The sequence below is a fragment of the Cucurbita moschata genome, unplaced genomic scaffold (assembly GCF_002738365.1).
Source record: "Cucurbita moschata cultivar Rifu unplaced genomic scaffold, Cmos_1.0 Cmo_Scf00018, whole genome shotgun sequence".
Taxonomy (NCBI): Eukaryota; Viridiplantae; Streptophyta; class Magnoliopsida; order Cucurbitales; family Cucurbitaceae; genus Cucurbita; species Cucurbita moschata.
The window spans coordinates 3,424,854-3,451,417 of NW_019268534.1; the positions used below are offsets into that span (position 1 = coordinate 3,424,854).

Below are 26,564 nucleotides of genomic sequence, written 5' to 3' on the forward strand. Positions count from 1 at the left end.
AGTTATCAAATTACTAACTAAAATTTTATAAAATTTCAATATCTATTTAAATATTCTTTTTAGAATATATAATTACAGTAAGATTAATTTGAGTTGTAATTCTATTTTAAAAAAATAATAATAATTAATTTTTAAAAAAATTCATCCGAAACTAAATTGAAATAATAATAATAATAATCTAATTTAATCATTCATTTGAATTGTAACTTGATTTGTAATCAAATAATTTTTAGTTTTTCAAAAAAAAAAAAAAAAAACCAATAATCTAATCCCTAAAAATTTCTAAATTTCATAACTTTTTTAAAAGACTTCACTTGTATAATTCCAATTTAATGCATTGAATTACTGAAAAGTATCCTACATCCAATATTTATTAGGAGAGTGATATTTTAAAATTAATTGTTATTTAAATAATGATAATATAATAAGTTGCCAAAATATTATATTTTGTTGTTATGTTTATCTCAATTTCTAAAATTTTAAATTACTTAAAATCATAAAATTCAAATATAAAATATTTGCCAAACATATTATATATATTAAATATTTTTATCTATTTTGGATTGTAATGTTATTTTCGAGTGAGTCCTATTTACTCGAGCTGAATTTTTTATTTTCTAAAAGTTAAATTAAACTTAAACTAACAAAATATTTAATTATTGGTTTAAAATAATATTAATAATATAATATAGTTTTTGTCAAATTACATCCACTTATTTACTGCTTAAAATAATAATAATAATAATAATAACCTTCTATATTCATTAATTAATAAAAATTAAGCTTTTCACAAAATTAAATTTAGTAAATATAAAAAATTATCATTAAATAACTCCATACAAAAATTTACAAAAATTCAATAAAAAAAATTAAGATTCTTCGCTTTTGTAACGTTAAATATATGTTTTTTTCACTAAATTAGAGATTTATTTTTCATAGGATAATCTCTAAGTAAATTTTAAAGTTAACCAGCGATTAATTAATAGTTAAATAAATTAATTAATGAAAAATGAATTTCAACCTGCCTTTTATATCCATTCTAACAACTTTGTTGAACGAATAAAAAAGAAATAGGTAAGTGAGAGAATATTTTATTTTCTTTTTGTGTGGGTTAAGATATCAAATGGATAAGCTAAAAATTTCGTTTATGAATAATATTTTAAATTATCCCGAACGATAATAATATTAACTTTAAATTATATAGAGTATAAATAAGTTAAAATCAAATTAAACAATTACTAATTTTCATCCGTAGACGTTATTTATTTTGTCCAAAATTAATAATTTGGGTTCGAGACCCTCGTTTTACCGTATTGATGACGTTATCTACTCTTTTTCCAAGATTGTTTTATTTAAAAATTTTGAGAAGATTACTGGTAAAATTGATTTAAGCAAAACACATTTTATTTTGGAAATAACTGAAAAAAGAAAGTACAATTAGTTGGTATAGATAGTAATTTTCAATTATTTTGGATTGGGATCCTTTCAGATAGGATGTCAGTTCATTCATATATAATAGAAAAAATGAGTATGTTGTATTAAAACATATTTTTTAAAAGTTTAAAAAGGAAAGAGAATAAAATAAAGCAGAAATAAATGGTTGAGATTGAAATTAAGTAATAATAATAATAAGAATAAGAAGGGAGAGGTCAGAAAAATACGTTATTGGATAAAATGGTCATAGTCTTACCAACGAACACCCGCGTTTGGCTAATCGGAGCTTTGATTTTCCCCTAAAAATCCTCTTTTTCTTCATCAAACCTCTCTCTTATTTAATCTTCACTTCTCACGATCTTCAATTCCACAATTTTTTTCTTCATTTTGTGCTCTACTGGCCTGACTCGCCGGGTCACGGATCGCAATGACTCGGCGTTGCTCTCACTGCAGCAACAATGGCCATAACTCACGAACCTGCCCCTCCCGCGGCGGCAGCGGCGGCGGCAGTGGTGGTGTTAAGCTATTTGGGGTTAGGCTTACGGATGGGTCTTTCATCAAGAAAAGCGCCAGCATGGGTAACCTCTCTGTACATTACCATAGTTCTTCTTCCGCTGCTGCCTCGCCCAATCCTGACTCCCCTAACTCTGATCCTGTTCATGATACCGATGGCTTTTTGTCCGATGATACTACACATGCATCCTGCTCCGCTAATCGTCGGGGTGAAAGGAAGAAAGGTAACCGATGAACAGTTTCAGAATCGTAACGTTAATGTTTTGGTCCTGAAACGTTTGTTTCTGAGAGGATTTTGGACCTCATTTCCTTTGTGATTTTGGTTAACGCAATTATGGTGATGTCCGTGTTCTAGCGTTTAATTGATTTGTTTCACAATCGCTTGCACCGTATATTTGTGACGGATTTCATGTCCGTTCTCTGATAAATGCTTCGCGCTTGGGTGATTTTCTTGTATTCATCAGTTTCATAGGTTCCTTTTCGGATTTTCCTTGGCTATTTCTTGCTTTTTTCTTTTGATCGGTTCCGTCATTCTTTCCAGTTTTGTTACACGAATTCTGATACATCAGAAGAATTTCATTGAAAACCAATGACCGAGGACCCAACAGACGCAACACCGTAGTAGTTTGAAAATCAGTGATACCAAGTTCTTTACTTAAAGAAGCAAACCTATCTGAGATTAAAGGAGATAAGTAAAAACAATGGTCAAGATAATTCTCTTGATCTGGTAATCGATAATGAAATTCCAGTCGTTTTTTATACTCCAGGAATGAGAATTTAGTGTTTTATAACAATTGAGATTCTCAATTCGATGAAAGATCATGAATCAGTGCTTTCTAAGTATCCATTGTGAAGCAATCACCTGCTGGCCTTTTCATATGAGCCTTATTTCTTTTCTCTCAATGGTTAGACACAATTTACATTCTAGCTCCAGTGGCTACTGTAAGGAATGCCATGGAAGGTTGAAGAGAGGAAGAATGCCTTTACTGGCTTGACATTTGATAATAATTGCATTTTAAGTTAATAGGTCTAAGAGGAGGTCGGCGGGGACGGGAACTCCATTAGGTTTCTTGATGCGGTAAGTATTGCATTGGATGCTATATTTCCTAGTTTCATTTCTAATTGCTTTGGAAATAATTTTTTGTGTCGTTTGATTGGTAAAAGTCTCTGTTTTCACTTTTATTGTCGAACTTTTAACCCCCATTGCATTTGTTGAAATCGAAAATACTGGAATCTCAGATGTGTTTTTCTTGTTTAGTCTACAATTCCAGGATCAATCGAGATTGGGGGTTTATTGTTGAATATGACTATGGAGTTCGACAGCAGTGATCAAACAGTAGCATATTCTCTTAATGCTTTGGAGTTCTAATAATTGGATCAGGTATCATATTACTGTTGTTTGATGCCTTAAATGTTTTTAGGTGTTCCATGGACCGAGGAGGAGCATCGATTATTCTTAGTTGGTCTGCAGAAATTGGGGAAAGGAGACTGGCGTGGAATTTCTCGGAATTTTGTTATTACGAGGACTCCAACTCAGGTGGCAAGCCATGCCCAAAAGTATTTCATTCGGCAGAGTAATTCAACAAGAAGAAAGCGAAGGTCGAGCCTTTTTGACATGGTTCCGGAGATGGTTAGTCTTGAACTCTTACATTGCTAGTTTATTATTGCCGACCCCCGTACTTCTCTGTTGAGTTTGCATATTAGTTTCTGTTGAGTTTTTTCTTGTCACGTTTCTACGGTCGTGTCATTGTCTTGTATATTGTAATTGAAAGATTGGTGTCCTTATTCATAATGCATCTGGATATTGGATCTAAACAGGCGTATCTACCAGCATGGCACATTTTTTTCATCATAAGGTTTTGAGTTTCTTCGTTTCATTGTCTCTCAGGCATCTGATCCGCTGCCTATGCCAGAAGATGGAGTTTTACATGCTTCTCAGGCAAAAGAAACAGAGAATTCAAGTTCCCAACCTTCACTAAATCTCTCACTTAATTCAGAGTTCCATATGATGGAAACTACAGTTGAAGAAAATGGAAACGAACTCGATGCAACTAAGATGGAAGTTGCTGGTTTCCCACCTATGATACCAGGGTTCATCCCGGCTTATATGCCTGTACCTTTCCGTATTTGGGCACCAAGTACATTCCCAATGGAGGAAGAAAAGGGTGTAGAAATGTGTCATCATGAGGTCCTAAGGCCAATTCCAGTCGTGCTGAAGGAACCTGTCAATGTTGATGAACTAGTTGGCTTGTCTCAACTCACTCTACGAGAGCACGAAGGAGAACATAGAGAGCATTCGCCCCTGTCCTTAAGATTGATAGGCGAGGGCTCGAGACAGTCAGCTTTCCATCCAAAAACTCCAGTTAGTCGTTCAAACTTAAACAAGGACGACAATGATACAATCTAAGCTCTTTGAAATGAAGGAGGGAGAATTCTTCATGCATCACGAGCTTTTCTTGTAAAATGACACCCTTAAACTAGTTTTTTTCTTAGAAACTCCGTAGTGTGGGTGTTTTTATTGATATCAAGTAGGCTAGAGAAAGTTCTTTAAGTATATCTATTCTTTGTAACTGTAAACAAATAGATATGTAATAAATATGTTAATTAGCCGATCCTAACTTGATTTTATTGATAACTCTTTGTACCCTTTTTAGGTATCGATCCTTTCTAACCAAGGAATTGATGGGTAATTCCACTTTTGCATTTCTTTCTTTGGGTTGCCTGGCAGGTTCAGTGCTACAACCCCAAAGATGGGAACGCTTGCTTCAGCCATCTTCAATAGCCAGAAATGAGGTTAGGTGCGTTTATCTCTATGAAATTAATTTTGGATTAATTGTTTTTGTTCACACACTGCTCCATATATGAACACTTGGACTTGAATGCACATTGAGTTTAGATTGAATATGTCTGGTTTTTCAATTTAGAGCATGATCATTGAAAGTCAGGAACACTGGAATAAGAGAATTTGGTTTTTGTAGAAATGCGGACCCCACTGTTCTTTTTGTTGCTTTTGTCTCTGAATAGTGTAAATATGGCAAGGAAGAACAATTCTACTGTTTTTTTTTTAACAAAAGTCTTTAAGTATTATTCAAGTGCTGAAATGTAAACCGACCAGTTCTTTCGGTTTCACTTCTTTTCTGGATTTAACTTTTAGTATCATATCTCCTATAGTTAAGTCCTTTACAGCTGAGCGTGATGAAGAACTGCGTATTTGTATTGTATGGGTGGGAAGTTTGTTACCTTTTTCCTCTTTAACGCCAAGAGCCTTGTCATGACCAACTTTAGCAATTAGGCATGCATTCCTTGGTGTTCTACACCTGTTGTTTCATCTTAATTTGTGTTTTAAATTAAGAATTTTGATTTGGTTGATTTGTTTTTTGTTTTCTTCTTAATATTGTCTTCCTTTATCAAGCTGTTCTTCTGTTGTGACTGTTCCTTGACCATCTGTCTTCCAATATTCAGTCATGGCCAAATGTAAATGGACTTTGATTTGGAGGGAATCCAAGGTTTTAAAATCCCTGTATTAGAGAGAGGTTTCCACCCCCTTTTCCTTTCTCTCTTCAACCGCACTCCGTTGGAGGCCCAATATTCTTACTGGAACACCACCTGATGGCTCTGATATCGTTTGTAACAGCCCAAACCCACTGTTAGTCGATATTGTCTTCTATGGACTTTCCATTATGGGTTTTTCCTCAAAGTTTTAAAATGCGTTGGCTAGGGAGAGGTTTTCACACCCTTGTAAGGAATGTCTTGTTCCATTCCAACTTACGTGAGATCTCACACTTCATCCCTTCTTCCATTAGTTGGAGCAAAAACCCCTTCTCCACATTTAACATCCTCTTTCTTATCTGTAACCTATCTTTCTATCTTTCTAACTTGTTGCCTTCTAAAGTCAAGTGCTTATCACCATTGATTCCGGTGAATCCTTAACAGATGCTGACGCTGGAAGGCCGACCGCCGCTTGTTGGAGTGGCAGTGGCTCGATGAGTGCAATGGGCGTGATAGACTTTAGATTTTGTGGGGTTTTGGATTAGATAAGGGATGTATAACTGCAATTGAAGAGTTTCTATCTCCTGTGTGATGGAAAGATAAGAGGAGGAAGATTCTCAGGTGGTTCATTATTTTGGCTTGTTTGATGGACACAGGTTTTCAGGTACTTCTTTTCGTTATCTTTAATAATAACTTGAATGCATGGTTCAAATTCAGTTGTGGATGTTTATCTTAAAACTATCGAGTTGGATTGTATTGATTTTCTTCTAACAATTGAATGAGGTTCGGGGTTGCACGTTTAACCGTTATTCTAAGAAGTTGACCAAATGAGATATCAACTCGAGCATGACTTGGTGGATAAATCATTGAGAGTCATTCTAAGCACAAACAATCGAATTATGTTTATGTTAAACATATCTCACCGTTATTCTAAGAAGTTAACCAAATAAGTATAACAGGTAAATTCTTAATTATGAAAATAAATAGTTGTCATTACTTTAAAAAATGTGATATGAATTTGAGCCTAACTTGGTGGATAAACAATTGAGTGTCATTCCAAGCACGAACAATTAAATTATGTTGAAATTATGTTGTGGAACAGGGAGGGTATTTTGGAAAAAAGAACAATAATGGGTCATGATTAGGCCCAAAACTAGATGATTCGGCCCAATAGGTCTAAAATATCTGATTTGGGCCGTCTTCAAATGGGCCTATGCCTGGTCTGGACCAGGTCTAATCCAACGTAATGGAAGTTACGACTTTCTAGTCGAGCGACATGTCGTGCACTCGTGATAAAGAAACGGAGAGGGTAGAATGGTCATCTTGTTAAATATTGCGCGCGAGCGGAAGCACGTACTTCCGAGTTTGAGCCCTGTTTCGCTACCTGTACTATGGTTTAGTTTTCATTCAGCTCCTCGCATTTTGCGTATGATCGCATCGCACTGAGGTATTTCTCTCTGTTTTGATCGGTTGCGTTTTCTTCGCCAGTAACGTTTTGTAATGAAGAATTTTGACTTCTCTTCTTTTGATCGTTGTTTCTTTTCGATGTTCGTCCGTTTTCCTCTTCGAATATCGTTGTGAACTTTTCTTTTCGCTTCTTGCTCATCTATAGGCGTCAGTGTTTTAGACAACTTCCCGGAGGAAAATATCGTTAAATGGATTTGATAGGTTGTTAGTGCAACTCTGATGCATTCAATCGAGGCTATATGGTTATTTTCACTGACATTTTTTATGAGATCGTTAGCAGAGAGTAAATCCATGCATTGTCGTCGGTTGTTGGAGGTCGTTGCATGTAGGATTTAGTTGAGGACATGTTAAAAAGGTTTCGTGGAAGCGTCATTGACGACCCCTGGTTTGCTTTGCAACCACACTTGAGATAATGCTAGCATTATGTTTCGGTTCAATTTTAGATTATGGAAGGAACTTATTTCGTTGTATTTAAGACAATCGGGCAATTCAATTAAGAGTCTTTGAGCGTTTGTGCTAAGGTTCTCTACTTAATTACTGAGTGGCTTTCCTGTGAATGAGAACTTGTTAACCGTGAACTAAGAAGGTGTTATGAACCACGACTCTTCACAATGGTATGATATTGTCCACTTTGAGCATAAGCTCTCTTGGCTTTGCTTTCGGCTTCCCCAAAAGGCCCCATACCAATGGAGATAGTATTCCTCACTTATAAGCCCATGATCTTCCACTAAATTAACCAAACGTGGGACTCACTCCCAATAATCCTAAACAATTCTCCCCTCGAAAAAAGTACACTATAAGCCTCCCCTGAGGCTTATGGAGCTCTCGAATAGTCTCCCCATAATTGAGGCTCAACTCCTTTCTCTGGAGCCCGGTTCGACACTTTAGTCACTTTTGACTTCACCTTTGAGGCTCACAATTCTTTGTTCGATATTTGAGGATTCTATTGACATGGCTAAGTTTAGGGCATGACTCTGATACCATGTTATGAATCACGACTCTCCACAATGGTGTGATATTGTCCACTTTGAGCATAAGCTCTCGTGGCTTTGCTTTGGGCTTCCCCAAAAGGCCTCATACCAATGGAGATAGTATTCCTCACTTATAAACCCATGATCTTCTACTAAATTAACCAAGGTGGGACTCACTCCCAATAATTCTCAACAATCCTCCCCTCGAACAAAGTACACTACAAGCCTCCCCTGAGGCTTATGGAGCTCTCGAATAGCCTCTCCTTAATCGAGGCTTGACTCCTTTCTCTGGAGCCCTCGAACAAAGTACACCATTTGTTCGATACTTTAGTCACTTTTGACTACACCTTCGAGGCTCACAATTCTTTGTTCGATATTTGAGGATTCTATTGACATGGCTAAGTTTAGGGCATGGCTCTGATACCATGTTATGAATCATGACTCTCCACAATGGTATGATATTGTCCACTTTGTGAATAAGCTCTCATGGCTTTGCCTTGGGCTTCCCCAAAAGGCTTCATACCAATGGAGATAGTATTCCTCACTTATAAACCCATGATCTTCCACTAAATTAACCAACGTGGGACTCACTCCCAATAATTCTCCACCGAAGGCATTGCCAACCCATTTAAAGATAGTTCTCACCTTTGTTTGGTTTTTTTTATATGAACTAATATACTTATACTTTTGTGTATTCAAGCTGTTTTTAATGAAAAATTGTTGTTCTAACCTGTGGCCATTCCCGCTTTGATACTTCTAAGTGTAAATTATGATATTTTATCAATGTGTTTAGGAATGGGTTTCCAATTAGAAAGCTAGTGTAGGAATAGATATTTGATATGGAGTTAGGGCATATGATTGTAGAAACTACTAAATTTATGACCAATCTTTTTAATGGTCATTTCAGGTGAGGACATATTGTTCAAGAACTTCCATGAATTATTAGCAGAAGAGTGGGTTAGAGGGGGCTCGGACAGTGGTCAGAATGGACGGTGGAAAATTGCATTGACAAAGTCTTCTGAGAGGGTTGATGACGCTTTCAAGGACAAGACTCTAGCACCCTACTCGGTTGGATCTACAGCTTTGATTCTTCTTCTGTCAGTTTGCCAGATTATTGTTGCCAACTGTGGCGACTCAATGCTCTGTCGTCAGAGTCAAGCCATCCCCTTGACGGTTGACCAAAAGGTTCAATTAGAATTCTGTGCATCCCGCTTTATGTTGCAGAAATTTTATACTTGGTCACAATTTATAATTTGACTTCATTATTAGATAACATTTTCAATTAAACGTACACCACATGCAATAAATTATTCCTATCAGTTTTTAGTTCTCCCATTTGTCTCCTCAAAGGAATGGATAGGTTGGAGTTGGAACTAGATGATGAAGGCTGTTGTGGGGTTCAGTGGGCTTACGCTTATTGTGTATAATTCTGTCGACATCATTTCTATCTTTGGCGTGCTCGTACCCTATTGAGTTATTGCTCCATTTCTGAAATTGGTAGGTGAGAGTAATATCTGAAGCATTGGAAAGATTAGATTGTATATAAACTGGTTATACCAGATTATGTTTATTTTCCATTAAAGTTCTCATTGTTGATCTTACTTGAAGTTATTAAACCTTGAAGGTTCTTGATTTTGTATCATGTTGCAGATTATGGTTGCCGAACGCTTAATGCTTCCAAAATTAGTATTTTCTCAATTGCGATTGTGCCTTTGTTTAAGCTATGCTTTGTAATCTTTATGTTCAAATAAATGGAAGACCAATCATATGTTTCAGTTGGCTGCACAAATTTGCACAACATATTTAGTTAATATTAAGACTCTTGTATTTTCCCCTTTCTGATGCAGATTAGTAGGCCAGAAGAATATGATAGACTGGTTAAGGGAGGAGTGAGGATTCTGTTTGTGGGCTTCCCTAGGGTCGTAGGAGTATTGACTATGACCAGGGCAATAGGTTTCTTCTGACCCATAGCTTCATATTATCTGATCTAGTCATAACTAGTTATCTGGTTCTATTTATTTCCTGGCACTTACTTTGAACAGTCAAGTTAATAATTTTTATCCTCCACCAAGTCTCAAGCCACTGGAAAAGAGCATTTAAACTAGCTGGGAATAAATATGTTATGTTGCCCTGTGCTTTCAAGTTTTATTACTGTTCTAATTGGTTTAATTGGTTCAAGGTTCTGTTCTTGCTTTACAAAATCATTTCTCACTAAGCTCATCATCCTTGATACTCATAGTTTTTCTCACCGTTTTATTTTAGCAACTTCCACCCACATACTGTTCTAGTTTTGAATTTGTTTCTTAAACCGTGGATTATATCTGAGCTGAGGTTACATTTATGTCAAGGACTGAAGAAGACGAGTGTTTGATTCTGGCTAGTGATGGAGTATGGGTTATCTTGTCTAATGATGATGTGATGAAGAGGCTTGCAGCATACTGAGGAGGCAACGCAGAAAGTTGGCGTTTGGTGGAGCTCATGATGCAATTTATCCAGCACAATATGCTGCAAATCAAATCCGCAAGGTGTTCAGTCATTTGAGTGGTGACAACATCTCAGTTTCTGTAATTGACCTAAAGCACCAAATCAAGGAGCGCCAACCTGAATGGTAAACGTAGTATCGACATACAGGTTGGCTGGGCAGAAGTATGTGATCTTTTCTATAAACTGGACATACACTTGAGCTGTAGTTAAATAATTATACAAACTCTGCAGCTCCTTTACCTTATCTATTCTAGTTTGTTAGAGAGGCTTGCCGTGTATTTTTCTATATACCTAGTTTCAACCCTGTATACTATATTTGCATGCAATTATGCATCTACCTTAACCAAGTTCTCTTCACCTTAGAAACCCCACTAACTACAATGAATTTGCCGATTTCATGAAACAATTAGCAAACTTCTTACATGGAACGTGTGTAATCAATATATGTATATAAGTGACGCCATACATAGTTTCAAGTCATTGGGTGTTAAATTTTTTGTCTAACTTTGGCTCTACTCAGATGAATGGGTAGTACTGGGATTCTTTCTGTTTTAGGTTACTACGAGGACTTGGATGGGCTTATTTGGATAACACTTTGGCGAATGGAGATAAAGCTACCCATAGTGGAGAATGCTGCTTTCAATAATTTCGTATTTCCAAGGAACGGATTCTTATGAGGATGAACAGAATTGATGCTGCAAAGGAGGAATATCTGTGTAAAGCTCACTGAGAAAGCAACCTTAAAGGTAAGCCTCTATATGATTGCAACCAACACGCACAAGTTTGGATTATTCTCAATGAACACATTCTCGATTAGGAAAGGTACTAACGTATTCTCTTTTTTGTTATATCCGTTCTCTTGAGCTGCCCATTAAGCAACTAATTCTCTGAGGTGGCAATGTTTATGCTTTCTTGAATTAGGACGATGGCATCAAAGCCAGATTTTAAAATTATAGTGGTTCCTTTATTGCCGTGTAATTGATGTAAGCTAGATGTTTCTATATTTCCCCCCCCACCCCCCTTTTTTTGCTCAGTAATATGAGTAATATGTGCATGAAGATTTGAATCTTTAATTTTTATTCAGGATATTATATCTTAGTTCTTCTATTTTTTTTTATTACAATTTTTTTTCATGAGTTATTTTATTTATTTATTTAAATAAAAAAGGTTTCTGACAAAAATTGCAATAATGAACTTGACTTCAATTTGTGTTTTCGTAAAAAGATGTATTTTTATTTTTTTTTCCCACTGATCAATTGTTTTTAGTTTATAGAGCTTGTTTACAAAAATAATGTTTAGTCTCGTATTTTCATTTACTGTTTATAATAAATTAAAAATGTAGTAAATTTCAATGAGTTGTATTTAAGAAATCGTTTATAGCTATAATTTTTCGGAAAAAGGCTAATAATGTATGAATAACATGTTTCTGTTTGTAGTTTGAAATCTGTTTTAGAGACATGATTGTTTTTTGTTTTCATAAATTGAATAGTTGAGCTTGAACACATCATCGCAATTAATTATTGATAATATTTGATATCATGTTGCTCTTGAAACCATTCTTCTCTTTTATTTTGAAAATATAATTTTATGTAAAGAAAACGATAGCGTTGTCTCTTCTAAGTTCTAACCTACCTTTCTATCTCTTTTATAGCGCAACCTTTTCTCGAAATCAATAAATCCTTTGGATTGGGTGATTGAGAATTTTCAAATTCTTGCCGAATTAGCCAGTAAAAACAAGGAGATTTGAGAGAAAGAGGAGAGAAGAATTTGATGTGTATGCCATTGGGTGTTTACTGTTCATAACTTATAAGTGCAATTAGTGGTCGAAATCCATGGTTACATAACGTCTCTTAGATTCTTCAGGCTTATTTTTGTTGATGGTTCAATGGTTGCTTGTGGGAAGACTGTTGGGAGGGGAGCAGTCCTGATTGTCTTATGTTCCGTAATTTTCCCCCTTGAAGTTTTGCATTGGTGGCTTCTTCCCTTGCGGTCCTTCCTCTCCTACAATTTCCATTTTTCCGTCTTGGACACCTTCTGTCTGATTGACAGTCTTTTGATGTCTCATTGATGCTTATTTATGTTTCTACCTGGGGTTAAGATTGTTTATTGACCTTATCCTCTTGAGGCGTTTTCCTGTGGCTCATTTTATCTTTTGTATGGGTCTCGCCTCCTCCTTGTTCTCCTTGACCATCAATCTTATTTAGAGATCATCTTGTATTTTTCCAGGGGTCTTAGCAGTGCAACATTTGTAATACGCCTCAGAGAATCTAGAGGGCATGTCCTGTAGGAGTGTTTGCAAGTTCGATTTGAGACAGTATTTTGTAGGCTTTCGGAGTGCATATGATAAGAGGTCTTGTTTGGAGGGAGGTGGTGTTCTTTCATCCTCCCTCATAAGCTAGGGGTAGATCTCTAGTGTGTGCCTTATTTTTTTTGTCGAATGGAGGGTTTTGGGCATTTGTGATTGTAACTAATTCTTTTGTTCTTATTCATTGGACTGATTACTCTTTTTCTCTCTGGAGTCTTTTATGTAATTTTTGTAGGTAGTTAGCTTTGTATTATGACTCTTTTACTTTTGTTATTATATAATTATTATTTTCCTCTTATGTTGTGTCTTTTATCAGGAGTATTTTTACGATTTCTCCTTATTCCTTTACACAAGAATGACATAAATCTTTTAGTCGTTACAGATTTATGTGGTACTCTAATGAACAACCGGAAAGATTGATAATACAAGTAAGAGATTGATTACTGTCCAGGGTGGGATTCTTATCGACATAGGAGGGACAGTGATGGAAAAAGAGAATCACAATCTATGCCACGAAAAAAAGGAAAAACAAAAAATATGAGTATATATATGTAAACACATAGCCTTATTCTGATCCCACTTCACCCACCACACCCACACATATCGCTAGCTTTTTCCTGTTAACTCTTTTAACAAAGCATTTGATGTGACCAAGCATTTGAGAATGAGAAAGAGAGAGAGAGAGAGGGGTTGTGTGTGTAGCTCAGCTTCGAGAGAGAGCACTGCACAAACATCTTTCTGCTGTACATGCACTTCTTATCTCACTTGGTATATTTGTGGCAGAGGAATGTAAAGGTGGAATCTCTTCCCCTGAACACTTGACATTTCCCACTTTTTAACATTACATCTGTCTAAAATTACAGGTGAGATATGGAAGAGTAAAAGACGTGACAAGGACCATTGCCTGCAAACGTACTGAGCTTCTCATGTCAATCATTGGTGGGATTTCTTCTGTCTTTAGGGATCATTTCACCATTTTGCTCAACTTATTGATTCTCCCCTTCATAGTGATGCGTGCTTCTCGACCCATATTAGTTATTCTCCACTCACCATCTCTTAACTTTTCATTAAATCCTCCCATCCTTCTAAATATCTCTGTTTCATTTATTATTTTATTATTATTTTTGGTTGATAAATGCTCGGTTGGGAAATCGAAGCCGTACCAATTTTAGAGAAAAAAATATATATTTTATTTACAAAGAGAAAATAATAAATGTTTTATCCACGATGGTAGGTTGAAGTAATTGGATGTACCAGTCTCTATTCTCTGCTTGTTGTTTGTTATTATGTAATGAAATTATTTGAATAAGCTTGATATAGTTTCTTTGAAGAAAAAGAAAACCTCACTTATTTGATAATTTATTAATAGATTTTTTTTTCTGTTAAAAATTTATTGCAGGTCTATTTTTTAGGAGTCCCGAATTTTGTACCCGCAGTTCCTGCATGTATGTATGCCCACACACTGTTCAATTATTTTATACATACATATATATTTTTATTTTTTCTTTGTTCAATTACATGCAGAGATTCGAACTTCATCTTGATTATAGGTATATATCTTACTTATTGAGATATATTCAGGTTTTAAGCGGTAGCACGAGTATATACATACATACATATTTATTTATTGTGAAGGCTTATAAGATGCAGTGAATTGATAATTAATATGATATATACTAATAGCCTTCCCAGGACATAGGTAGTGAAGACTTGGTAGGGTTCTAAGCTTACTCTCCAAGAATTATTAATTTGAAGTATCAAAAACTTTATAGGATACTTATTTAGACAGAAAACGAGTGGTTCTACCTAATGTTAGATGGAAAAAGAAACGGTCAAACCGACCTATTAATAGGGAAAACACCCAAATGGACAAAAGTTGATTCAATTAGTTTAATTCCACTATTTAAAAAGGTGGTTACATTAACTATATTTCATTTGGTTTTTTTCTTTCTTTCCAGGGTTTTAAACAGGGATTTATAACTTTCAATTAAAATGTGACCAAGTTGATCCAATTGTCATCAAGGTATTTATCCTCTGACCGAATTATCATAATTTAGAGTCCTAAAATTTTATGTTAATAAAATATGTTCATTTAGTTATGTCTCTTGATGAAATGATGAGCCTAACCCATATTTGTCTCCTGGCTTTAATTAATTAGTATGAGGTTGGAAAGTTTGAGCTTCTCTAGCCTAATTTTATACATATTTGAATTATAGAAATTAATTCATTTTTTCAAAAAGATATATCGAAATTTAATTCATAAACTCTGAACATCTCCATAATGGTCAGTACTTAAGAATAAAATTTAATGATAAGAAAACTTGTAAGAAACTGTGGATGGTTTATGTTAATGGTGGCTTCACTCTTGTTTCAGTGTCTAGAGTTTCAGTGAATTCTTTCTTCTAGTGACGTACTTCATCTTCAAGAGATTCTCCCATTAACTGTATCTAAATCCATGACAAAAACAGCGTGGTAAAACTTAGATCAAATTATAATTTCAATGTGATTTTTGAATGTTTAATAGTCCTATATTTTGAAATTTTTAAAAAGTGTCTTCGTTCTTAAATTTTTTATTTTGTGTCTAATAAATCCATGACAAAAACAGGTTAGGTATATAAATTTAGTTTTATATGTTATATATCAATTTCTAAATATGTTGTATATGTTAATGACTGAGTTGACACTAACTTTGTTTTACCTGGTATGAAGATTAGAAATTTCTATTTTAAAGAAGTATTGGATGTCAATCACCAATAAACTAGGTTAGAGTTTAAACTATATATTAATACGACAAGTGTGGGTTCAGGATTTAAATTTTTAATTTCAAACGAATTTTAGATGTCTTTTAGCTATTAAGTTAGCCTCGTATTTGATATAAAGTGCGATTATATGAATGGAGATTTTAATTTCTAAGGCTGTGAACGAGTAGATACCCTACCTCAACCCTTCTGCCCTACAACTATGTTAGGTGTAACATATTCTTTGATTTGATATTTCTCTCCACCACAGAATATCATTTTCATTTCCTTGGGTGGATAGGTTCATTTTGGAACGATGACAGAAGGAGAGAAATGATTGGCCAAATAGAGTAAACAAAAGTGAAGTGATTCATGTTCTTTTATTACCTTAGGTAGAAATTTCTTAGGAAAAATCGAATTTTAGATTGGAATAGTAAGAGTGATATGATTGTTTCTTTTTTAATTTATGAAAATGGTGGTGCACATATGGCATGGACACTTGGGGTGGGATAAATTCTTTGTCTAGTACGAATGCGAAAAACTTTATATTATTATTATTATTTAGGTGCTTTAGAACAGGACAGATTTTGTCTTAAGCATAAAATGTGTTGGGCAACATTTTCTTTTTTCTGGGGCGGGTGGGCCACGTGGTCGTCTTCATCGAGTTGGATTTTTTTGTATTCTCTATTACTGTACATACTTAGTGTCATCAATATAAACCCTTAGTCAATATTCTTTTTTGCATTTTATTTCTCATGTCTTTTGAGTTCATCTAAATCAAGTGTGTGAATTGTTGTGCGATTCTAACAACTAGTATAGAGTTGGAAGATACTCACCAAGATCTTTTAAAATGAAAAACTCAAATATTAGAATTGAGAAGTTTGAGATTCGATTTCGATTTTTTTTTTAAGATTATCTGTACTAGAAATATCTTTACGAACTCCTGTCTGAGGTGAATCTGTATATCATGACCATAGAACCGTGGAAGTATAATGATAGACTCTAGGGTTGGTCTGGTTGACGCTGTCTAAAAGCGTAGCGTTCAACATCATCAAAGAGAATACAACGTCGGATATATTGACAACGTTGTCGAATATATACAGAAAAATCATCGATTATAAACAAGATGTACTCGATAAATCTACAAATGTATGAAGATGGGACTACATCCACAAACGTTTTAGAAAGTTCCTTTTGAACAGTATTTTGTGAAAAAGGACAGAAAAGTTAGTTTATAGGAAAAAAAAAAAAACATCCAAGTACCAATTTAATAATTCTGTATTTGCCGCCAAATTACTCTGGTAGTAATTTCTATAATTAGTAATAATTCCAGACAGCTTCTTCATCAAGCTTATATAAGTAAGGAGGATATAAGAAAAGCAATAAAAAGAACTTGATGTGTCTCTTTACATCAAATCTAGATTATTTTATTTTATTTTCTGAAATTCATTGCTATAGCTTGTAGAATCTATTTTAAAATGTTAGTTTTATCATATATTCTTCATTAAATATGATTTTATTATTAATCTTTTTTTATAGGTGGAATCGCTCTAAATTATTATTATTATTATTTTATTTTTTTTAGAAAAAAATATCAACTGCAATACCTCCTTATTGTCTTTGATTCTTAAGTATATTACTACATCATCTCTTATCAACATACGAATATATCTTTAAAAAAAGAACTTAAATAGTAAGATGAAAGTGTGAATACAAACAAACACTTAATAGGACATCATAACATCATCAACAACATTTCATTAGAAGTTCTTGTCTTTTCTTCAATCCATTTTATGTGTTACTTGTAACCGTAGTAGGCGTGAGATCTCATGTGGGTTGGAGAGGGGAACAAAACATTCCTTATAAGAGTATAGAAATCTCTTCTTAGCAAACACCTTATAAAACTGTGAGGTTGATGACGATACGTAACGGACTAAAACGGACAATATATGTTAGCGGTGGACTTGGATTGTTACAAATGGTATTAGAGCTAGACACCGAATAGTGTGACAGCGAGGACGTTGGGTCCCCAAGAGGGGTGAGATTGTGAGATCTTACATTAGTTGGAAAGGAAAACGAAATATTTCTTAGAAGGGTGTGGAAACCTCTCCCTAGTAGAGGGCGTTTTAAAACCGTGAAGCTGACAGCGTTACGTAACGGGCCAAAGCGGACAATATTTACTAACTGTGGACTTGAGTTGTTACAAATAGTATCAGAGCCAGGTATTGAGTAGTGTACCAGTGAGGACGTTGGTCCCCATGGGAGGTAGATTGTGAGATCCCACATCGGTTGGAGAGGGGAACGAAACATTCTCTATAAGGGTGTGGAAACCTCTCCCTAATAGACGCGTTTTAAAATCGTGAAGTTGAGAACAATACATAACGAATTAAAAAACCGTGAAGTAGAGGGCAATACATAACGAGCTAATGCAGACAATACCATTATCCGTTTGTGATTTTAATTGGATGCTCGAGAAGTTCCCTGGTTCTTTAACCCTCTTTCCCAAAGCAATCAGGTCCACACATCACATACTTGCATTGTCATCATCTCCTGTTCCCTTTTCCCACAGCTATCCCATCTCCCTTTTCCCTCACTATATAAACTCCCTTCCAACCCTTTCTTAATGGTATACCTCAACCGCCTTTAACCACTCATTTCCTTTCCTCATAAGCCTTCATTTTCCCCTCATTCTCACGTCCTGAAATGGAGAAAACACAATTGCGTAGGCAGCTCGCCAACATCAGGCAGTCCCTCTTTGATCAGGTAATGTTCATTAAATCTAAAGGGTTTTTGAAAGTGAATAGTATTAACTTAAAATTTGATTGATTTGGGCATTTTGCAGGGGTTTCTTGATGAACAATTCGTGCAATTGGAGGAACTGCAAGATGATGCTAATCCAAACTTCGTGGAGGAAATTGTTACATTGTATTACAGAGACTCATCCAGGCTGATAGTCAGCATAGAGCAAGCACTGTAAGTTGTTTTTCTTTTGCTGTTCTTCAAATTTCGAAGTTCTTTGTTAATTAATCTTTAAGTTTTTGATAAATGCAGACAGAAGAGCCCTCTGGACTTCAATAAGTTGGATGCTCTTATGCACCAATTCAAAGGAAGTAGCTCAAGGTAACAACAACCCAGTAAATATAGAGGTAAACAAATCTGTGTGTGAAGAAAAACATTGATGTTGTTTTGTAATGGGTGCAGTATTGGAGCCAAAAAGGTGAAAGCTGAGTGCACACAGTTGAGGGAATATTGCAGGGCAGGAAGTGGAGATGGGTAAATATCTGTCATTCATATCCTTTCTTCTTATTCCCCTCGTTATGTCCTGGTTTAATTCACTTCAACGTGGACGGCTCAGATTGATGGAACATCAATTTCATCCCTCCCCCTCGTCTATCGGTAAAAGCTGAAGTCCCGCCCGTAGATATTGTTCTATTTGAGCTTCTCCTTTCAGATTTTCTTTTAGGCTTTCCTTCAAGCGGTTACAAATGGTATAAGAGCCATCATTGGACAATACAAGACATTAGTTAGAGTAGGGGTTTAGATGCGAGACACTAGTCAGAGTAGGGTTCTAGGTGTGAGGTATTGGTCGGAGTAGAACTAGACCCTCTCCATAGTAGACGCATTTCAAAACTTTGAAGGAAAACACAAATAGAAAAGTACAAAGAAGACAATATCTACGGGCGGTAGATTTTGGGCTACTACAATATCTATATAATTTTTTCATATTATCAAAGTAGAAAGTTGCATGGGCATTTATGGTTCAGTTTTGCATGCATGCAATCAATGGAAACCATGACTGTAGGAAGTGAATGTTATTATTATTATTCTTATCATTATTACATGAAGAAAAAGGCACCAACTTTTATGAAACTTGTTGAAGTTGGGTCCGTACTGTTCAAACAAGTTAGAGGTTATTTTATTTACCAAAAACGAATGCATTTCATGTTTATGACTGTATGAACTTTTGTAATGAAAAACAGATGCTTAAGGACATTCCAACAACTGAAGAAGGAATATACAACTCTGAGGAAGAAGCTTGAAGCCTATTTTCAGGTTCTTATAATAAAAAAATAAAAATAAATACAAACTTCATTTCCTTTTCTTTCTTACTTTTGTATGGTAACGTTTAACGTTTAGCTTTTGTGGTCTAATTCAGCTGGCAAGACAAGCTGGGCCCATTGATTCTGCCTGTCGGCCCAAGTAATCCACACGTGGATGACAAATGGATGACAAGTGGACGACAAAGCTGATGTGGCAAGATGTTATTGGAACTTTTATATGTTTCCTAATGTTATGTAAGCTCCACTTATGGATTGGAGCAGCCTGCCTGTGGGGGCTATGGGTTGCTTTTGTTTTTGGGTGTAGTTCATGAATGCAATTTTAATTCAAGTTTTGGTTCCCGTGTGATCCTTGTTTGGGCCTTCTGAATCTGAACTCAGCCTACCCATTATCGGCTCAATTATGAACTTGGGCCTTCTGAATCTGAACTCAACCTACCCATTATCGGCCCAATTATGAACTTTGGGCCTTCTGAATCTGAACCTAACTACCCATTATTGGCCCAATTATGAACTTTGGGCCTTCTGAATCTTTACTTAAACCTACCCATTATCGGCCCAATTATATACTTTGGGCATTCTGAATCTGAACTTAAACTACCCATTATCGGCCCAATTATGTACTTTGAGCCTTCTGAATCTGAACTCCACCTACCCATTATCGGCCCAATTATGTATTTTGGGCCCTTTGAATCTGAAATCAACCTACACATTCTCGGCACAATTATGTATTTTGGGTCTTCTGAATCTAAACTTAACCTGCCCATTATCGGCCCAATTATTTATTTTGGGCCTTGAATCTGAACTTAACCTACCTATTCTCGGCCCAAATGTGTAATTTGGGCCGTCCAAATCGCATAAGCCCAACTTTGAAACGAGGTCCAGAGACTAAACTCCATACTTTACTTTTGTTTTAATGATTAAATAAATAAATAAGACACCACTAATTTGTTATTTATTCAATTATTCCAGATAGAGCATGGTTAAAACTGATGCCATTTATCGTGAAATAAAAAAGAATAAATAAAAATAAAAATGCGGAGGAAATATTATCAGAAAAGGCGGTGACGTAATAGATAGGTGGGAGAGATCCACGAAGGGCGTCCCCTTCTCCATTGCATTTGCAAACCCGAAGCTCTTTCTCGGACCCGTCCACTCTCCCTTTCACTGCCTCCTTCTGGTTCCCACTCCTCTGTGCTTCCTTCTTAACCTAGGGTTTCCTTGGTGCGCGAGGTATCTGTCTCTCCGGCCCCATTGAGGCGGTTAATCGGTCTTCGTCTTCTCGGAAATCGGTTTTTCTCTTCGGAGAAGTGTTGGCATTGGCAGAATCGCCTCATCTGTTGCTGCTTTCTGTGTTTGTTTCGCTTCCCTTTGTTTTGAACTTCTAGATTTGTTGATAGGGTTTTGTGGATTTCTTGTTTGGGAGGAGGGTTTTTGGTTATTGGTTGGGAAATCTGAGTGAACTTCGACTTAGTGGTGATTTTCGCGATTTTCTGTCTTTGAGGGTTGTATTTGATCGAGTTTTTTTTGGGGAGATATAGCCATGGCTTCTTACAGGCCATATCCTCCACAATCGTCTTTCGGTCCTTCACCGGGTCAAAACCCGATTCCGCCTCCACCAGCGCCACCGGCGGCTTCCGTTCCTACGCAACAGCGAGGGGGTAGTCAGTATAATCAGAATTGGGGTGGTTATGGTGGTGATGGGTCCGTGCCTCCTCCTGCTTCATCTTCATCGTATCCCCAAAATTACAACCAAGTTCATCAAAGTTCTAATTACCACCAGCAACATTATGGTCCGCCGAGAAGCCAACAGCCTCCACCTCCTCCTCCTCCTCACCAGTCGTATCCTTATGCACCACAGCCGCCGCCGCCTCCGCCGCCCGATTCTTCCTATCCACCGCCTCCACCCCCGCCAGCGTCTTCGCAACCTTCTCAACATTACTTCCCCCCTTCACAATATCCCCAGGGTAATCAAAATCAGCAGTCAATCCAGCCACCACCACCTCCGCCCTCATCTCCACCCCCGAGCTCCTCAATCCCGCCGCCTCCACCCCCTAATTCTCCACCACCTCCATCAGCGCCTCAGCAAAAAACAGAGGGTTCAAGCGTGGGAGCACACGAGCGTGATAAAGGGGTTTCAAAAGATCCCTCATATGGCAGGCGTGAACGTGAAAATTCAAATCATGATAAACACCAGAGGCACTCTGGTCCCCCAATGCCTCCGAAGAAATCAAACGGCCCGTCAGGGAGAATAGAGACTGATGATGAGAAAAGACAGAGGAAGAAGAGAGAGTTCGAAAAACAAAGGCAAGATGAAAGGCATAGACATCATCTAAAAGAATCCCAAAACACTATTCTGCAAAAGACTCAAATGTTATCTACTGGGAAGGGGCATGGATCAATTGTGGGGTCCCGAATGGGGGAAAGGAAGGCCACTCCATTTCTTAGTGGTGAGAGGATAGAAAATAGGTTGAAGAAGCCAACGACATTTTTGTGCAAGTTGAAGTGAGTATGTAAATATTTTCGTTGTTATTATCTGGTTTTAATTCAGTACCATTTTGGCTATAATTATTGACATCTACTAAGAGTTCGTTGGATGAGCGAATGAGCGGAATGCTCAGTTTCCGTTTATTCCTTGTAGTTATTATTATCATTGTCGCACTCTTCTCTTGTGGATGCTTCATTAATTTTTGTTCTCTTATGGATAATGATATTGTACTTTGACGTCCATGCATTGCAAAGATTCCGGAACGAGCTTCCAGATACAAGTGCTCAGCCAAAACTCATGTCGCTGCGGAAAGAGAAGGATCAGTATGTATTCTTTTCTTTTGCCTCCAAACTTTGAATAGAAGTACAGCTTTTGGTTTACTGATATGTGGGGTATGTTTCCATTTATGTTATGTTCTCCCTTTGATCTTGCCCCTCACTTTGCTGGTAAATCTATTATGTGGTCTGAAGAATTTAGAATTATTTGGTTTAGCACAAAGATTATCCTTGTTGTGATATTGAGCAAAAAATGAAATAGTAGAAATTGAGTGAAACGTCTTTGCAAGGCATAAGGGAAATTGAGCAAGGTCAATAAGTGCACCTAATTGTGATATTGAAAACTCAAAAAGCTAAAATTTGAGGTATTCGCTTATTAATGTTCACCTAGATAGATAACCTTACTTGAACAGGATATTCCAGGTTTGTTCGATGGTGTACTTGAGTTCTAAAAGGTCCATCTCAAGAAGCTGGGTGTGCACTTTGTTCCTTTATCCTATGTTGGAAAAAATGTAGTTTAGAATAGAATTATGTGATGGTTTAGCTCTCAGATTTATTCTTCTATGCAAAGCATTATTTGAAAGACATAAGGGAATTCATGTCAGATGTGTATTAACATTTAAGTTTCGCCAGTGACCTATTCTGTGAAAAATAGGTTGGACTTCCACTGTGTTTGGGTTGTATTGGTTGTTTCCACTTACAATTATTGAATTTCTTGTCTTTCGGTGCTTCTTATCTTTTATTACCTTGCAAATAGGTTTGATTTAAGTAATATGAGGTGGCATCTTCTATTTTTTGGGATGTTGCAGCTATACAAGATATACAATCACTTCACTAGAGAAAACGTACAAACCTCAGCTTTATGTAGAGCCGGATCTTGGAATACCTCTGGATTTGCTTGACCTCAGTGTATACAAGTATGGACCATATAAATACTTTCTTTAAAATATTACTATTATGTGTGTGCCATTCTTCTAACTTTTTTCCATGTATGTTTAATAGCCCTCCTAGTGTTAGAATACCCCTTGCTCCTGAAGATGAGGAATTATTACGTGATGATGTATTGAAAACTCCGGTTAAAAAGGATGGTGGTATTAAAAGAAAAGAACGTCCTACTGATAAAGGTGTTGCCTGGCTTGTTAAGACCCAGTACATCTCTCCTCTTAGCATAGAATCCACGAAACAGGTATTGATACCAAGGTTCTTTCATACAAATAATTTTTATGTAGTTGTGTCTGTGCTAACAAGTATTGCATCTGCAGTCTTTAACTGAAAAACAAGCCAAAGAACTGCGAGAAATGAAGGGAGGGCGCAATATTCTCGAGAACCTCAATAATAGGTTTGTCTTTTAACATCAAGAGATTTTTTTAAAAGAATATACCAAAGTTGTATTTCGTGTGATCATATTCTTTACTGAATGACTTATGTTTTCCAGGGAAAGGAAAATTAAGGAAATTGATGCATCATTCGAGGCATGCAAGTCACGCCCTGTTCATGCAACCAATAAGAACTTATATCCTGTGGAAGTTTTACCTCTTCTACCTGATTTTGATCGGTATGAAATAATTCAATCCATGATTGTGAATTTGGTGACTAAAATAATATACTTATCATAGTCCATTTGAGCTAGAATTTTGTGTCAACTTCTCTGCTAGGCTACGACACAATGTTATGATCTAGATGGAAATTAGTTGTTGGCACTGGATGTTTTTGTGAATGCTCTTGATTTACTTTCCAAGAAATCTTGATTGCTAGCAACTATTCCATCTCTGATAACGGTCTTACAGCATCTTAGCATCTTATATGTATCGGCACTTTGTTATTTTTACAATAGTAAGATTTGTACCAATTGGAGGAAGTTTGCCTTATATCTCATTCGTTCTTATAAAAAAATATATTGTTATTGCATCAGGTATGATGATCCATTTGTTGTGGTCGCATTTGACAATGCTCCCACAGCTGATTCAGAGACTTTTAACAAGTTAGATCAATCCATTCGTGATGCACATGAATCACAGGTCAGTTCTTGAGGTTATTGATACTTCAAATATATTGTTGAAAGGCTGATCGCTAAAGTTCGTTTAACTAACACATATTAATGTCATTGATTTTTCTTATTATAAAAATATTATTGGTTTTAGTTTCATTGTTTTATCTTTTTTTATGTTGAAATTCCTTTCAGATTTTTGCTCATCTGAGGGAAGGGTTTATGTGGCGTAATATTGTTTGTCAGATATTTCTGATTCTGGCAAGGATCTTTGTGGATTAGATTGGGTGGGTTGGGTAGGTTGGGAATTATTTTGGACCTAATCCAGATGTTCAGGTTGGAAATTGGCCTATTCTAGTAACCGTAGCTCAGTGATGAACCATTTGTTTCAAGGCCATCTATTTTAAAATTTGTATAAAACAAAATATAGTGAGATAATAGAACAGTAGTTTTCCGACGAAATAATTAAATGATCTAACTCAATGTTTTTAGTACTTGAACCAATTATTTTCTGGAATTTTCTGGAGAGTAAGAAAACTTCAAACTAAATTAGTTCTAACTAGGTTGATTGAATTTGAGTCTTCCGACTTCTTTGAGAACTCCTAATCTTTAGTATCATACCAATGATAAGCTTGCCTTGTGATCAGTTAATAAAGGTTTTGTATTTGGTGCTGAACATTTTGTTGGATAAGAAAAATGTTCATTCCGAAGAGGGAAAAACAACTATTTATTGCTGAAATTACGTTATTAACATTCAGTACGAAATAGTTAGTTCTAACCCCACTTGGTCCTTTCCAGGCGATAATGAAAAGCTATATGGCAACAGGCTCAGATCCTTCAAAACCTGAGAAATTTCTTGCTTACATGGTTCCTTCTCCAGATGAGGTTAGTCAATGTATTATATATTTTAATATTGTTATTTGCAATTGGAACTATTGTTTTCTGTTTCTCTAATCTTGCCTAAAGCCAAAACCAAATGAACAAGTACAGCTTAACACCACCTTCACTTTGTGTTTACGTTCCTTTTTGTTAAGAACCTCGTGTGTTTACCTTTCTTTTTATTTATGACCTCGTGTGTTTTCCTTCCTTTTTATCATTAAAAGACTCTCTCTCTCTCTCTCTCTCTCTCTCTCTCTCTCTCTCTCTCTCTCTCACACACACACACACACACACACACACACACACATTCTCCCATGTGAAGCAAAATCAATGAACAAATATTACTCCTATGTGAAGCAAGTTCATGTTATCATCTTGTTTTGATTCAGCTGTCGAAGGATATTTACGATGAACAAGAAGATGTCTCGTATTCCTGGGTTCGTGAGTACCACTGGGATGTAAGTGCAGGGGTTTTTACTTAGTGTGCAACTTTTAGTTAGAGTTTTGAATACACCCTAGGTGAGTTTTCTGATGACAATTGTGACAGGTACGAGGAGACAATGTGGATGACCCCACTACATATCTCGTTTCATTTGATGATGCAGAGGCTCGTTATGTGGTATTCATTTATCCTTCATCTCTTTATAATTAATTAGAAGTCATGTACGTATTCAAGGCTTGTTCTTGTTCTTGGTTTAGATATTTACACAAATCTGTTAAATTTCAATTGTAGCCACTTCCTACAAAGCTCGTTCTTAGAAAAAAGAGGGCTAAAGAAGGCAGATCAAATGATGAGGTTGAACATTTTCCTGCACCTGCAAGAGTGACTGTAAGGAGAAGACCAACTGTAGCTACTTTGGAAGTGAAGGATCCAGGGGTATATACAGTTTATGAACTTCAATTAGGACACCCACATTTATGGTTGTTAGTTACCGATTTTAACTCGTGGTGCTTTCAGGTTTACTCTAATTTGAAAAGAGGGTCAGATATCGAAGATGGTCTTGGGAGATCACACAAACACGATAGACACCAAGACATGGATCAATACAGTGGAGCTGAAGACGACATGTCCGATTGATTAGCTCTTTGGTACAATCGATTAATTTGGCTTCCCATAGATTATCTCCCTAATGCAAATGCGAGTATCTGGCAGGAACTCGCCCAAATTTTTTTATACCACCAGATGTTTATGGTGCTTTGTTGAGTGTGTACGTTACATATCTATTGCTACGCTAATTCAAGTACTTGTATGCATTCTTGAATATTTCTTAATTTAATCTGTACAGTTCTCCCCGGCACAGCAGGAAAAATGAATTCTGAAAAAAATGCATGACATTATATACTCCTGTTTTCTAGAAATTTTGATGTAATGATCCTAAAATGATTCTTGGATAATAAAAAATGCATTACTTTAGTGGATCATAAATTTCCATAATCTGTTCATTGACTATGACAGCAAAATTACAAGATTGCTTG

General features: G+C 36.1%; 3 protein-coding genes and 1 long non-coding RNA gene across 20 annotated transcripts; all 4 read left to right on the forward strand.

Annotated features, from left to right (window-relative positions):
* The first annotated feature begins 1,671 nt into the window (after positions 1–1,671).
* LOC111455944 (transcription factor MYBS3-like) lies at positions 1,672–4,565 on the forward strand. Its single transcript, XM_023097608.1, has 3 exons — positions 1,672–2,171; positions 3,369–3,577; positions 3,836–4,565. The coding sequence occupies exons 1-3, from the start codon at positions 1,862–1,864 to the stop codon at positions 4,352–4,354; spliced, it is 1,038 nt and encodes a 345-aa protein (XP_022953376.1). The 5' UTR covers positions 1,672–1,861; the 3' UTR covers positions 4,355–4,565.
* Positions 4,566–6,740: 2,175 nt separating this feature from the next.
* On the forward strand, positions 6,741–17,340 carry LOC111455948. 17 transcript variants are annotated; one of them, XR_002712662.1, is made up of 9 exons: positions 6,741–6,883; positions 8,782–9,059; positions 9,722–9,827; positions 10,223–11,104; positions 12,585–13,458; positions 13,527–13,602; positions 14,063–14,108; positions 14,622–14,686; positions 15,038–17,340. It is a non-coding gene; the product is annotated as an uncharacterized LOC111455948 (long non-coding RNA). The 17 variants fall into 17 exon arrangements; XR_002712658.1 differs by lacking the exon at positions 12,585–13,458 and adding an exon at positions 9,225–9,375 and having other exon boundaries at positions 6,750–6,883; positions 15,038–17,339; XR_002712665.1 differs by lacking the exon at positions 12,585–13,458 and adding an exon at positions 9,235–9,371 and having other exon boundaries at positions 6,750–6,883; positions 15,038–17,339.
* A 367-nt stretch (positions 17,341–17,707) lies between these two features.
* Positions 17,708–19,794, forward strand: LOC111455947 (histidine-containing phosphotransfer protein 4-like). Its single transcript, XM_023097611.1, has 6 exons — positions 17,708–18,164; positions 18,244–18,374; positions 18,453–18,521; positions 18,603–18,674; positions 19,382–19,454; positions 19,558–19,794. Exons 1-6 carry the CDS (start codon positions 18,105–18,107, stop codon positions 19,603–19,605), a joined length of 453 nt encoding a protein of 150 aa, XP_022953379.1. The 5' UTR covers positions 17,708–18,104; the 3' UTR covers positions 19,606–19,794.
* Positions 19,795–20,503: 709 nt separating this feature from the next.
* Positions 20,504–26,426, forward strand: LOC111455942 (protein PAF1 homolog). The gene is made up of 12 exons (XM_023097605.1): positions 20,504–21,964; positions 22,202–22,270; positions 23,032–23,139; positions 23,225–23,408; positions 23,485–23,561; positions 23,658–23,777; positions 24,135–24,240; positions 25,008–25,094; positions 25,478–25,546; positions 25,636–25,707; positions 25,822–25,965; positions 26,047–26,426. Exons 1-12 carry the CDS (start codon positions 21,003–21,005, stop codon positions 26,164–26,166), a joined length of 2,118 nt encoding a protein of 705 aa, XP_022953373.1. The 5' UTR covers positions 20,504–21,002; the 3' UTR covers positions 26,167–26,426.
* The last annotated feature ends 138 nt before the right edge of the window (positions 26,427–26,564 follow it).

Coding starts and splice junctions, on each gene's coding strand:
- LOC111455944 (XM_023097608.1), top strand. CDS start 1,862: ATGACTCGGCGTTGCTCTCACTGCAGCAACAATGGCCATAACTCACGA. Junction 2,172..3,368: donor TCGGGGTGAAAGGAAGAAAG/GTAACCGATGAA, acceptor AAATGTTTTTAG/GTGTTCCATGGACCGAGGAG. Junction 3,578..3,835: donor TTGACATGGTTCCGGAGATG/GTTAGTCTTGAA, acceptor ATTGTCTCTCAG/GCATCTGATCCGCTGCCTAT.
- LOC111455947 (XM_023097611.1), top strand. CDS start 18,105: ATGGAGAAAACACAATTGCGTAGGCAGCTCGCCAACATCAGGCAGTCC. Junction 18,522..18,602: donor TTCAAAGGAAGTAGCTCAAG/GTAACAACAACC, acceptor TAATGGGTGCAG/TATTGGAGCCAAAAAGGTGA. Junction 18,675..19,381: donor AGGGCAGGAAGTGGAGATGG/GTAAATATCTGT, acceptor AATGAAAAACAG/ATGCTTAAGGACATTCCAAC.
- LOC111455942 (XM_023097605.1), top strand. CDS start 21,003: ATGGCTTCTTACAGGCCATATCCTCCACAATCGTCTTTCGGTCCTTCA. Junction 22,271..23,031: donor CTGCGGAAAGAGAAGGATCA/GTATGTATTCTT, acceptor GGGATGTTGCAG/CTATACAAGATATACAATCA. Junction 25,966..26,046: donor TGGAAGTGAAGGATCCAGGG/GTATATACAGTT, acceptor TGGTGCTTTCAG/GTTTACTCTAATTTGAAAAG.